The 14,449-nt window shown below is 41.4% G+C and overlaps 1 protein-coding gene and 1 non-coding gene across 2 annotated transcripts in view; both read right to left on the bottom strand.

Moving 5' to 3' along the window:
- Positions 1-14,449, bottom strand: part of CKAP5 (cytoskeleton associated protein 5) — a 102,377-nt gene that overhangs the window by 15,354 nt on the left and 72,574 nt on the right. Inside the window, exons 28-35 of the mRNA XM_060176484.1 lie at positions 11,479-11,604; positions 10,100-10,249; positions 8,789-8,992; positions 8,464-8,599; positions 7,867-8,060; positions 4,234-4,406; positions 2,906-3,079; positions 2,290-2,410 (exon numbers count right to left, since the gene is read on the bottom strand). Coding sequence (XP_060032467.1) covers positions 2,290-2,410; positions 2,906-3,079; positions 4,234-4,406; positions 7,867-8,060; positions 8,464-8,599; positions 8,789-8,992; positions 10,100-10,249; positions 11,479-11,604 — 1,278 coding nt within the window. The remainder of the gene's footprint in view (positions 1-2,289; positions 2,411-2,905; positions 3,080-4,233; positions 4,407-7,866; positions 8,061-8,463; positions 8,600-8,788; positions 8,993-10,099; positions 10,250-11,478; positions 11,605-14,449) is intronic.
- LOC132534215 (small nucleolar RNA SNORD67) lies at positions 8,256-8,366 on the bottom strand. The gene has a single exon (XR_009545887.1). It is a non-coding gene; the product is annotated as a small nucleolar RNA SNORD67 (small nucleolar RNA).

Below are 14,449 nucleotides of genomic sequence, written 5' to 3'. Positions count from 1 at the left end.
GCACTACAAATCTACTGCTCCTGGCAGCCATCTTTTTTCCATTGTTGTTGTTTTTGTTGTTGGAGAGGAGAGAAATTGAAAGGAGGGGAAGACAGGGAAGGGGAGAGAAAAGTAGACAGCTGTAGACCTGCTTCACCACTTGTAAAGCAACCCCACTGCAGGTGGGGAGCCGGGGGCTTGACCTAGGGTCCATGCGCTGGTCTGCACTTTGCACTATTTATTATCTATTTCTTTATTATTGGATAGAGACAGAAATTGAGAGGAGAGGGGGAAGGTACAGAAGGAAAGGGATAGAGAGACACCTGCAGCCCTGCTTATGAAGGTTTCCCCCTTTGACCTGCACTGTAATGTGTGCACTTAACCCTAACCCTAACCACCACTGCCTGACCCCATAAAGGAAATTTTTTTTTTTCCTCTAGGGTTATTGCTGGGCTCGGTGCCTGCACCATGAATCCACCGCTCCCGGAGGTCATTTTTCCCCCTTTTTGTTGCCCTAGTTGTTGAGGAAATGTTTTATTATTATTATCTTTATTTATTTATTGGATAGAGACAGCCAGAAAATGAGGGAAGTGGGAGAGACACAGAGAAGCCTGCAGTACTGCTTTACCACTCACAAAGCTGTCGTCCTGCAGGTGGGGACTGGGGGTGTGAACCTGGGTCCTTGTGTAGTACAGCGTGTACTCAACCAGGTGTGCCACCAAACAGCCCCGAAATACTTTTATTCCGAATGCTTTGATTCTAAGTTGCCAGTCTGACATTCCATATCTTCTCATACTTCAGTGTGTATCTCTTCAGAACACGCACATTTTCATTCATATATAAGAAAACCAGGAAATACTGACACTGATACCTTCTAATTCTACGGCCCAGTCTCTTTCTCTTATTTGTGGGGGTGGTGGTGGGTGGAGTGCGGTGCAGAGTATATGGAAAAGCACCTCAGTCCATTATAAACACCTATATTTGGTCATTATGTGTAACAGGCCTGCTGGAGAGGCAGGTCACTGAAAACACTTGCCCACTAATAGTGTCCTATTAGTGGGCAAGGACTGACTCCTAAACAGGGCCTCATTTTAGGGGTCTGGAGATGGCTCACCCAGCAGAGGCATAGTGCACACTTTGTCATGGAGAAGACCGAGGTTCAAGCCTCAGTCACTGCACAGGAGCACAGGGGGAGGTTTGATGGCTCTGGAGCAGTACTGTGGTATCTGTTTTCTCTCTCTCTCACCCTCTATCTAGAATATCTAGAAAAAGAAAAGGGAGTCTGCTCACTTTCGGGTTATATCACAATCTCAGCCAATTTGATTTTAATCTGTTGCTTGGACACACAAGACATACATAACAGACATACACTACATTTACGTTTACTCCTGTATCTCTAGACTGAAAACCATCACTTCAGACTCATCTATCCAACTCTGGGCCAGCACGAGTTCACTTTTGCTTTCTCTCCATGTTTCACCTTCCTGACAATGAGAAGCCTGGCTCCCATTTTCATTATTATATTTATTCTACTAGTCCTGTTGCTATGTAGCTAACTTCTCATCTGTTACCAGTCCCTCCCCATGCTGTGCCCACTTTTATTACTTTAGTTCTGAATCATCTCTCAGAGCCACCTATAGGTTGTTCTACCTCTTCTTCTTCAAATACACACAAACACACACACACACCACCACCACCACCACCACCACCACCACCATCACCAAAAGCAACAACAAAACCCTCTGACCCATTCCATTTACTCTGCCGACAGCACTACAACCATATCATTCTGCTTGGGTTTCTGACTTGCTTCCCATCACATTCAAACAATGTACCCTGGGGCTTTTAAAGCTCTACATGACCTGGTCCCTAACTTATATTCCATACCACTGTCCCTCCCTTGGCCTGGTATGCTCTGGGCATATGGGACTTGCCCATGACCAGTATTCCAAAAGTAGTCTAGGGGCCAGGAGGTGGTGCACCTGGTTAAGTGCACACACAACCACCACTAAACCTAGCCTTTACCATTTGAGTTATATTAGCATCATAGAAATTGTTACCTGATATTCTCTTGATTGCTCACCTCTTGTCTTCTAAAATGTAAGCTAATTCTATGCAATTTTGTCCTTACTGCTATATCTCTAGCCTCTGATGAATTAATACAACTATCAAAGTACAAGCCTACCTAGGTATAAATCTTGCAGACACATGATGACTGTGCCTACCTTCCTGAATACTGTGCCGAGTCATCAATGTTACAGTCTCTACAGTCACCAATGGAATTAGTGTCATGGGTAGCACTCCCATTACCTGTGTCAGAGCTTGTATGCTTGTGTTGATGTCACCACTGGCTACTTGGGAGATAATAAAATTGATTGTGGATGCTGTATTACTGTGCATGTCATCAAAGTGTGGAGAAACAGCTCGGATCCTAAATAGCAGAACAAATGGAAAAATTCAATCTTTGTCAGAAGATGGCTAACAGAGCTGGAACTATGCAATTCCCACCCAGGTCTTATCAAAGAATCACTTTTTAAAAAGTCGTAACTGCACAGAGAGCTCTTTTTTAAAAAAAAAAAATTTTATTTATTTATTTCCCTTTTGTTGCCCTTGTTTTTTTTTATTCTTGTTATAGTTATTGTTGTTGATATCGTCGTTGTTGGATAGGACAGAGAGAAATGGAGAGAGGAGCGAAAGACAGAGAGGGGGAGAGAAAGACAGACACCTGCAGACCTGCTTCACTGCCTGTGAAGCGACCCCCCTGCAGGTGGGGAGCCGGGGGCTCGAACCGGGATCCTTGTGCTGGTCCTTGTGCTTTGCGCCACCTGCGCTTAACCCGCTGCACTACCTCCCGACTCCCACAGAGAGCTCTTTTAACATACACACTCTGATGATAAACTGCTTATACTTAAAGAGGTCGACTTACTTGGGCTCAGGAATAAGAACTGGCTCAAAAATGTCATCCAGTTTGTGTTGAACAAGTTCTGGCATTTCACATCGGACTGTGCCATTGTCATTCTCAATCTCGTCTAGATCCAGCTGGAATTCTCGGCGAACCATCTGTGCTGCCTCAGGATGCCCACTCATGCTTCGGGCTTGGCTAGAGGGAAGCAAAAGATGGCTCCTGAACTAAAAGAGACTTCAGAACCAAAGGGGAAAAGCAACACTGCTGTGTGCCCCAAAGCTTTGACAGATATTCAACTTCTGGTTTCAGCCCCACTGAAAGGTTTAAGTCTGAGAGTCTAGAAGCAAGTGCCATTAATGGCAACAACGCTTAACAGAGCAGGTAACTTCATCTTGTACTTATACTACCTGCCAAGTTCTGAGTACTCACTTTAGTTGACTAAATCAAAGAACACTATGCTCTTACTCCAGCTAGGGTAGCAAGTAATAAAGTATACTTATAGTGACTCAGTGCTCACTATTTCTGGGCAAAAATGAGAAAAAAAAAATCTAGGCTGGTTGGGTTTTTTCAAAAAACTAGCCAGTGTGTATACTGGCCTGATCATAAATAGGATACCATGCAATACTGTAAGGGACAGTCAGTCAGTTTTATAGAATATTCACTCTTAAAGAAAAAAAAAAAAAAGATTCACTCTTGACAAGTCAAGAGGAAGTATTCCTTCCAAGCAACAGGTTAAAATCAAATTGGCTAAGATTGTGCTATAACCCAAAAGTGAGCTGTCTTGGTTATATTTTGAGTCCTAACCATTTTTGGGTTGTATACATTTTACATAGCTTTATTTGGAGAATAAAAAACTGAGAATGACAAATATAACACAAGGGAGAAGGAGAAGGTGAAACAATATTTTAGCCATATAACATTGAGCTGCCATTTCTGCTAGTCAGTGGACTCGTGGAAGTCTTAATTCACAGGATACTAAGGACACCATCTACCCTGGTTATAAACTCTAAAAGTTACCCTCCAGAGGGGATGAATCCAAGTCAGAAGTTACAAAGATATAAGAGCCCTGCTAATGAAAAATTAGCAGGCAGTACTTACATCCTATAAGTGCGATACATAATTCTGTCCACGGAAAAGCAGTGAAAGAAGGCACAAGACTATTTAGAAGTGGTTTTCAGACAAAGACAAAGACAATGAAGACTGAAGGATTAAACATCTGGTTACAAGACATTTACCCAGAGGTTTTGTCATGCATGATAATGGTCACAGGGACTCAAGATGTTACAGAGGATAAGCTCTCAGCACATAAGGCAAAGTCCATAAAGACACTCTAAGATTTATCTACATACTTGAGTTTGGAGGACATGTCCTCAGCCGGTCCCTTGCGTAGCATGTTGGCATTGGAATTCATGTTCTGTGTGCGCTGAGGCTTCTCTTCTACCTGCTTTATTGGTGCAGCAGAAGGCCTCTTTGCGGATCTCTTTATCCTCTCCTCTAGCATGCTCATATCCTTTTCAGAAAGCTGCAGAAGTAAGATAAACTTATTTACAGAGGTACCCCTTACTAGAAAATAAAAAATAAATGCTTAATTGGAAGACTCAAGAATTAATATCTATTTTCATGTGGAAGTAAATACTGATGAAACCTACTTTAGACTAATTTTATTTCCAAAATACAACCTACACTTATTTGTTTCCTACTACCTACATTTAAAAATCAACTGCTGTGTTCCGGGAGGAGGTGCAGTGGATAAAGCATTAGATTCTTAACCATGAGGTCCCAAGTTCAATCCTTGGCAGCACACGTACCAGAGTGATGTCTGGTTCTTTCTCTCCTCCTATCTCTCTCAGGAATAAATTCTTTTTAAAAAAAAATTATATATTTATTTATTCCCTTTCGTTGCCCTTGTTGTTTTATTGTTGTAGTTTTTATTGATGTCGTTGTTGGATGGGACAGAGAGAAGTGGAGAGAGGAGGGGAAGACAGAGAGGCAGAGAGAAAGATAGACACCTGCAGCCCTGCTTCACCGCTTGTGAAGCAACCCCCCTGCAGGTGGGGAGCTGGGGGCTCGAACTAGGATTCTTATGTTGGTCCTTGTGCTTTGCGCCATGTGCACTTAACCTGCTGTGCTACTGCCCAACTCCCCAAGAGTAAATAAATTCTTTAAAAAAAAAAAAAAAAAAAACCAGCACAAGATAGTGCGCAAAGACCCAGGTTCAAGCCCCTGGTCCCCACCTACGGGGGAAAGCTCCACTAGGGGTGAAGCAGGGCCGCAGGTATCTCTTTCCCTATCTTCCCCTCCCCTCTAAAATCTCTTCCTGTGGTGATGATAATAAATAGCAACTGCTGCTAAAAGCTGCCTTCTATAAGAGAACATTACAGGGGGTAGCATCAGCTACGCCTGGTTGAGTGCACACATTACAGTGTGCAAGGGCCAGATCCGCACCTGCAGGGGGGAAGCCTCACAGGTGGTAAAGCAGTGCTATAGGCATTCCTTCCCCCTTTCTATCTCCCTTCTTAACTTCTCTCTCTCTATCCAAAATAAAAATATTTTAAAAAATATTAAAGAAATTATAACAAATTACAAAAATGAAAGCCTGCTAATAACTACAAATTAGTAAGTCAAACATTTAGTGATGTGTCCCCAATTTTATCATATATGTCACCACTAATAAGTTGTGTGACTATAGACAACTGTACAACTTCCATCTCCTTATTCCTTCATTAACTTACAGTGGGGACTGAATTAGACTAATATCAAAATACATACTCAAGGGAGTTGGGTGGTAGTGCAGTGGGTTAAGCACATGTGGCGCAAAGAGCAAGGACCGGCGTAAGAATCCCGATTCGAGCCCCTGGGTCCCCACCTGCAGGGGGGTCGCTTCACAAGCGGTGAAGCAGGACTGCAGGTATCTTATCTTTCTCTCCCCCTCTCTCCATTTCTCTCTGTCTTAGCCAATGACGACAACAATAATAACTACAACAATAAAACAACAAGGGCAAAAAAGGGGAATAAATAAATAAATAAATAAATAAATAAAAATACATACTCAAGTGCTATGTAAACATTTGTGGTGCTAACAGGTAACTGGAGTGAAGAACAGAGGTCCAGGTATAAAAAAGTAACTGTGTAAAAGGAAGTATGGGAGTCAGGAATAGAACTTAATATTCTTGGGAAGTCTGGTTTAAGCTCAAGATTCTTTTGATCTAACAGGTATCAGTACTGACATTAGACACAAATAAGTATACTTTCACTAAAAATTAAATGCAGTGAAATTTACAGAGCAGATTTACCAAGTGGAATTTAAATCCTCAAGTAGGCTCAGATTTCTTGATTCAAAAGCAGCTTTAATTTCTTTCTTTTTGGGCAGGGGTAGATAGCATAATGGTTATGCTAACAGACTTTCTTGCCTGAGGCTCCAAAGTCCCAGGTTCAATCCCCTGCACCACCTTAAGCCAGAGCTGAGCAGTGCTCTGACAGGGAAACAAACAAACAAAAACACTTAAAAATTTTCTTTTTAAAATGTTTAATTTTTAAAATTATCTTTATTTATTCATTGGATAGACAGCCAGAAATTGAGAGGGGAAAGGGGTGATAGAGAGGTAGAGACAGAGAGACACCTGCAGCACTACTTCACCACTTGCAAAGCTTTCCCCCTGCAGGTGGAGATTGGAGGCTTGAACCTGGGTTCTTGCGCATTGTAACATGTGCGCCACCACCTGGCCTCCTTTTAAATTTTTTTAATTATCTTTTTTTTATTTATTGGATAGACAGAGCCAGAAATTGAGAGGAAAGGGTGATAGAGAGGAAGAGAGAGAGAGTGTGAGACACCTGCAGCTCAGCTTCACCACTTGCACAGCTTTTCCCTGCAGGTAGGGAAGGGGGGCTCAAACCTGGGTTCTTGCGCATAGTAAGTAACATGTGTGTTCAAACAGGTGTGCCACCACTTGGCCCCTGCAGCTTTTATTTCTTTCTTTTTTTATTAATATTTATTTTATTTATTTATTTATTCTCTTTTGTTTTGCCCTTGTTGTTTTATTGTTGTAGTTATTATTGTTGTTGTCATTGTTGGATAGGACAGAGAGAAATGGAGAGAGGAGGGGAAGACAGAGAGGAGGAGAGAAAGACAGACACCTGCAGACCTGCTTCACCGCCTGTGAAGCGACTCCCATGCAGGCGGGGAGCCAGGGTTCGAACCGGGATCCTTAGGTCGGTCCTTGTGCTTTGCGCCACCTGCGCTTAACCCGCTGCGCTACAGCCCGACTCCCCGCAGCTTTTATTTCTAAAGTAAATTGCCATGAACAGAATACTCAGATAAAGAAAACTGGTTTTGCAGCTGGGGAAATGGCTCACCTGGTAGAGCATGGGACCTTTACACCCGAGGTGTGAGGTTTAATCCCCACACCGAATGTACCAGAGTGATGCTCTGCTTATCTCTCTCCCTCTATCTTCCCTCAGCTTCACATGAAACTTTCTCACTGAAAAATGAAAAAGGATATAAACTCTAATCTTCAGTAAACACAACCTGGATGTCCTATTCTCTCAAGGCTTTTTTTAAAAAAAATTTTTTTAATATATTTATTTATTTTCCCTTTTGTTGCCCTTGTTGTTTAACATTGTTGTGGTTATTGATGTCGTTGTTGTTGGACCGGACAGAGAGAAATGGAGAGAGGAGAAGACAGAAAGGGGAAAGAAAGATAGACACCTGCAGACAGGCTTCACCGCTTGTGAAATGATTCCCCTGCAGGTGGGGAGCTGCAGGCTCGACCCATATCCTTACGCTTTGCGCCACATGGGCATAACCCGCTGCGCTACCACTAGACTTTCTCTCTCAAGGTTTTATATGGATTTCAGAATAGGCTATGTATAATAAATAGTGGTATAAACTTAGCTGGAGTTGAGGTGGCATGAAACAAGACACTTAAGTGATCTTGCAAATCTTTTTATAACGTGCTGATAATGCTCAGTGAAAAGTGACTCACGTTTCCAATCAGTTTGAACACCTGATCCCCGTATACATTGTAGACCGTAACAATGGTGTTGAGAGCAGCGTTGCGTACAGCGTTGTCTCGGTCTCCTATGTGAATTGCTATCTCCTTCAAGGCTTTTCCTGGGGTCGGTTGGCAAACATTCATGCCATAGGACTCCACCAGACACCCCAGCTCTTCTAGGCATTCTAAAGGAGAAGAAAGGCTTGGTTAGTGAGACTCAACACACGTGGCACACAGAACTAGATAGATGTCCTTAGACATGAAGGGTTAACAGTTTATTTTAGTTTTCTCTACTTTTTTTTCTTCTTTTTCTTGTTTACTGCTTTCTCACAATGAAACAATGACATTATCCAGAGAGTGATCTGAAAAACAGGGCTGGCTGTGAGTCAGATGGCCCCTGTGCACTTGATTTTGTCGCCAGGGTGGTACTGAGCAGCGCCTGTATCACCTGATACAGTGGCTCCACCAGTGTGCAACTCATCACTCTCACAGTCCAAGTCAGAAGTCTGGAATCAGTCACACGAACACTGTTCCTTTTAGAGGTCACTGTTGCATAGACTCATGTTTTAGCTTAAAATATTGCTTCACCTGCTCGCTGCTTGGAATTTTTGGATTTGGTTCCTTCCATGATGAAGGGGAACATCTTGCTGGCTGGGTAGACAAGGCACATCCGGTTCAGGATGGCACGGACATCTTTACGAATGACATCCTTTGGTTCTCCAACCTAGTCAACAGGGAAAATGACAACTAAGCAAAGCAATTTCTGAGTTACAAGGTTTACCCCTCATCCTGCCTTAAAAGACACGAGAATGAGCAGTGGAAGGTCAGGTAGGAAATGGAACAGGGATAAAGGTCTAAGACTGAGATAAACTGGGAATCTGATCATTATTCCAGAGGGAAAACAATACATTACCTTGAGGGTGAGATAGGGGATGAAGGAAGATGCTTCGTTCTCTGTAAGATGATATTCTTCCTCGCTTAGCAGAGTAAAGAGCAATTTTAAATATTCTAGGGCTTTCATTAGGACGCTTGTATTGGTGTCAAAAAACCGCAGTGTAAGCCACTTTAAGATAAGATCTAGGCAAGCAATGACACCCTCTTTTTCACTTTCCAAGTGCTTGAAACAAACAAACAAACAAACAAACAAAAAACAAAACTTGTAAGACTGTGAAACTTTAAGCTCTATCAGGCAAGTAACTGAATATGATTAATACTTTTTGATGGAACTGAGGCTTTGCATGTATATAATCTCACTTTCTTTTTTTTTTTAAAAATATTTTATTTATTAATGAGAAATATAGGAGGAGAGAGAGAGAGAAAGAACCAGACATCACTCTGGTACATGTGCTGCTGGGGATTGAACTCAGGACCTCATGCCTGAGAGTCTAACTGCACCACCTCCCAGACCATTATAATCTCACTTTCTAAAATTTATTTTTAAAATTATATTTATGTATTGGACAGACAGCCAGAGACTGAGAGGGTGGGGGAGGTACAGAGGAAGAGACACCTGCAGCACGGCTTCACTACTTGCAAAGCTTTCCTCCTGTAGGTGGGGACTAGGGGCTTGATTGAACCTGGGTCCTTGCACATTGCAACATATGCGCTCAACCAGGTATGCCACTATCTGGTCCCTGATTTCACTGTTCTAGGTGACTTTTACTTTTTTCTTCTACCAGAGTATTGCTCAGCTCTGGCTTATGGTGGTTTGGGGGAATGGACGTGGGACTTTGGAGTATCATGCATGAGTGCCTCTCTGCATAACCATTATACTATCTACTTTAGTCTGCTTTTTTCTTTATTCATTTATAATATGAGAAGGAAGGGGGAGAGAGAGGGAGAGGGATGGGAGGGGAAGAGAGGAAAGTAAGCAACTTCACTTTTTATTTTTCAAAGATTTATTTATTGAGAGAGAGGAGACAGATAGAATCAGAACATCATTCTGGTACATTCAATGCCAGGGAGTGAACTCAGGAGACCTCATGCTTGCTAAATCCTAAACTCTAGTCTTTGTACTACCTCCAAGGCTGCCTTTGATAATGTTTTATACTTTTTTTTTTTTTTTTTTTTAAGAACTGCAAGTATAGACACACAGTATTTAAACAAGAGAGAAATTTTTAAAACAGTTTGGTGCCTTCTCCAATTGAGAAAATCTGATTAGCTTCACAGGCCTCATTATAGTCACATGTCCAAGATAAATACACAATAGTTACTGCAAACTTACATCAACCATGACAGCAAGAGCTTTGTTATGATGCTGAAAGTCTGAGTGAAACATCTCGTCCTGTAGCCACTTAGCCACACAACTAGACATCTGAGTCTTCAGCTGCTCGATGTATTCATCCCGTGGAGTAGTGAAATTCCACTTTAGCACCTGGGGAAAAGTGGGTAGTTTGTAAGGGCACCGTAAGGTGTTCAAAGGAAATGAGGTAGCGAATTCTATTTAAAACAGTGGCAAGAGTCAATTAAATGAGATATTTTAAAGGTAACATTATTTTTTTAATTAAGTACATGTATTATCGTATAGGGTGTGAACAACTGATATTTTGGGATAATATACAAAGCACTGGTGATAATATACTCATGGAGGGAGACTGGAATGGGAAATATACTTTTCAAGTTATATTTTGCTTGATATTACTTGAAACTTTATAAAGTAATGTATATATTTATAAAAAAAAAACACCTTTACCTCATCAAAGCATCAAAAGAGAAATGGGTTAGTTACATACAGTCTGCACATATATATATGATGATAATCAGTGAATACCATTCTTTGATTCTTAAAAAAATAAACAAAAAAACTTCAAAAAAATCTTTTCTATTTGGAGGAAAAAACAGGCAATAGCTCCATTCTATAGTTTAAATAGCAAGAATTTATAGTCCCATAAAGGCATCTTAGAGAAATGGTGAAATAACTTATAAGCAAGAGGTGTTATTCAGGGAGTCGGGCTGTAGCGCAGGTGGTGCAAAGCACAAGGACCGGCATAAGGATCCCGGTTCGAACCCCGGCTCCCCACCTGCAGGGGAGTCGCTTCACAGGCGGTGAAGCAGGTCTGCAGGTGTCTATCTTTCTCTCCTCCTCTCTGTCTTCCCCTCCCTCTCTCCATTTCTCTCTGTCCTATCCAACAACGACAACAATAATAATAACTACAACAATAAAACAAGGGCAACAAAAGGGAATAAATAAATAAATATTAAAAAATTTAAAAAAAAGAGGTGTTATTCAATACTGGGTACTTCACATCACTGTGACACAATAAAACAAAACCAAGCAAAAACTTCCTGAAGATTCTTTTTTTTTTTTTTCCTCCAGGGTTATCGCTGGGACTTGGTGCCTGCACTGTGAATCCACTGCTCCTGGTAGCCATTTTCCCACTGTTTTTGGATAGGACAGAGAGAAAGAGAGAGAGAAGGGAAAGACAGGGGGAGAGAAAGACACCTGCAGACCTGTTTCACTGCCTGAGGAGTGAACTCCATACAGGTGGGGAGCGTGGGGCTCAACTGGGATCCTTGTGCAGGTCCTAGCGCTTCACACTATGTACACTCATCCTGGTACGCTACCATCCAGCCCCCTTCTGAAGATTCTTATTCCTTGCTTACCTTTAATGCCTTCTCATCTCTCATGCGTTGCTCCTTTCCATTTGGGACAATAATAAAAATAGGACCAGACTTATCTTCATCCTCCTTTAAGTTGGTTTTGCTCGGCACTTTCTTTCCTTGTGCACTCTACAATCAAGGTTCAGGAAATATTCATTAGCTAGGCTGCAGAGAATAAGATGTGTGTCATCCCCCCCAACTATTGTATCCCACAAGATGACTTGTAGAAACTTGCCCATGTTTTATGTCATTATATATGTCTTCTAGAAATCCTAACAATTCCTGGATATTAGTGAAAAGCTGCTACTTTTGCCTGGGCCACAGATTATTTGTTTTTGTTTTTGTTTTTATCTTTTTTTTTATTAAATTTATTTCTTTATTGGAGAATTAATGTTTTACATTCAACAGTAAATACAATAGTTTGTACATGCATAACATTCCCCAGTTTCCCATTTAACAATACAACCTCCACTATGTCATTTATCATCCTTCATGGACCTGTATTCTCCCCACCTACCCGGCCACAGATTATTTGTACCTATTGTAGCATTCTTTTGGTTCTTGTAGTCTTTAATATTTCTTTTTAAAAATATTTATTTATTTATTTATTTATTCCCTTTTGTTGCCCTTGTTTTTTTATTGTTGTAGTTCTTGTTGTTGTTATTGATGTCATCGTTGTTGGACAGGACAGAGAGAAATGGAGAGAGGAGGGGAAGACAGAGAGGGGGAGAGAAAGAAAGACACCTGTAGACCTGTTTCACCGCTTGTGAAGTGACTGCTGTGCAGGTGGGGAGCTGGGGGCTCAAACTGGGATCCTTACGCAGGTCCTTGCACTTTGCACCACCTGTGTTTAACCTACTGTGCTACTGCCCGATTCCCAGTCTTTGATATTTCAAGCTTTCCATATCAGTGACATTCTGAATGGTGGTTTCACATATTTTACACATACTTATCTAAGAAAGCTTTTGTTTTCTCATTTTTGTTTAAATGAATGTCTAGCATTTAAACTTTTTAAAAAAATATTTATTTTCCCTTTTGTTGCCCTTGTTGTTGTAATTGTTGTTGTTACTGATGTCGTCATTGTTAGATAGGACAGAGAGACATGGAGAGAGGAGGGGAAGACAGAGGGGGGAGAGAAAGATAGACACCTGAAGACCTGCTTCACTGCCTGTGAAGCGACCCCCCCCCTGCAGGTGGGGAGCCAGGAGCTCGAACCGGGATCCTTAAGCCGGTCCTTGAGCTTTGCGCCACATGTGCTTAACCCTCTGCGCTACTCCCATCTCTAGTGTTTCATTATAACCTGAGACCCTTTGAATCTGTTTCTCAAGAAAGTTGTTAGAAAAACTATTATACTTAAGCTCTCAAGACTTGCTTAAAAAAAAAAAAAAAGTCCAAGATATAGAGTCATTTATATCAGATAAAAATAAAATGATATTTAAATTTCATTATGGGAACCATTATTGTTACAAGTTCAGCAAAACCCCAAGATTTCTAGAAGGTCAGTATCTAGAGTTCAAATTCTGAAGTCATTCAGTTAAAACAACTGTGAAATCATCGACGTGAAACTGCTCTGCAAATTGAAAAAGAGAGGAAAAAAAATATTTGGCATTTAGAATAAAGTAAAAAAAAAAAGTACTGTCAAAGTACTTGTGATCAAAATACTCAGATAAGCTCTTGTTAAATGTGGGATCAGAACACGAAAAGAATAGTATTTACCTATTTAAATTAACGAAGTTAAAAGACCCACACACGGAAGCAAACAAATTGGATTATTAAGACTTAACTAGTTTGAATTTTATCACCATTTATATACAGTAAATAAAATAAACATTCTTATTTATATGTATATGTACTTAAAAATTTACATTGTTAGATAGCAGAGTCGCCCAGTGGAAGTGTGCTGGGCCCATAAAAATTTACATTGTGGGAGTCGGACAGTAGCGCAGCGGGTTAAGTGCAGGTGGCGCAAAGCGCAGGGACCTGCATAAGGATCCCGGTTCAAACCCCCGGCTCCCCACCTGCAGGGCAGTCACTTCACAAGCAGTGAAGCAGGTCTGCAGGTGTCTATCTTCCTCTCCCTCTCTCTGTCATCCCCCTCCTCTCTCCATTTCTCTCTGTCCTATCCAATAACAACGACAACAATAATAAATACAACAATACAAAAACAAGGGCAACAAAAGGGATTGGGTGGCGGGAATTGTGTGGAGTTGTACCCCGCCATCCTATGATTTTGTTAATGTCTCCTTTCTTAAATAAAAAAAAATTTAAAAAACCACCACCAACAAAAAAAATTTACATTGTTACATTTGAGGTCTTCCTTTCTTCCTTCCTTTCACTATCTTTATTTATTGGATAGACAGCCAGAAATCAAAAGGGTGATAGAGAGGGAGAGAGATACCTGCAGCACTACTTCACCACTTGAAAAGCTTTCCTCCTTGAACTTGGGTCCTTGCGCATTACAACATGTGTGCTCAAGCAGGTGTGCCACCACCCAGGCCCGAGAGCTTTTTTTAAAAATCATTAGATAGAGACAGCCAGAAATCAAGAGAGAGAGAGAGAGCGAGCTGCAATACTGCAAAGCCCTACTCCCCTTCCCCCCCCCCCCCCCCCCCCCCCCCCCCCCCCGTGTGGACCAGGAGCTTGAACCAAGTCCAAAACTCTGATAATTTCTTTGTTTATTTGTTTTTAAACTGGAACTTTGGAGCCTCAGGCATGAGAGTCTCTTTGCATAACCACTTTGCTATCTAATCTACTCTCACCCTTCCAATGATACTCTATCTTTTAAATGTTATTTTATTTTTTTCCTCCAGGGTTATTGCTGGGCTCGGTGCCTGCACCATGAATCCACCGCTCCTGGAGGCCATTTTTCCCCCCTTTTGTTGCCCTTATTGTTGTAGCCTCGCTGTGGTTTTCATTATTGCCATTGTTGATGTTCTTCGTTGTTGGATAGGACAGAGAGAAATGGAGAGAGGAG

Source organism: Erinaceus europaeus, chromosome 17 (genome assembly GCF_950295315.1).
Source record: "Erinaceus europaeus chromosome 17, mEriEur2.1, whole genome shotgun sequence".
Classification (NCBI taxonomy): Eukaryota; Metazoa; Chordata; class Mammalia; order Eulipotyphla; family Erinaceidae; genus Erinaceus; species Erinaceus europaeus.
This window is presented reverse-complemented; position numbering and strand designations above follow the sequence as displayed.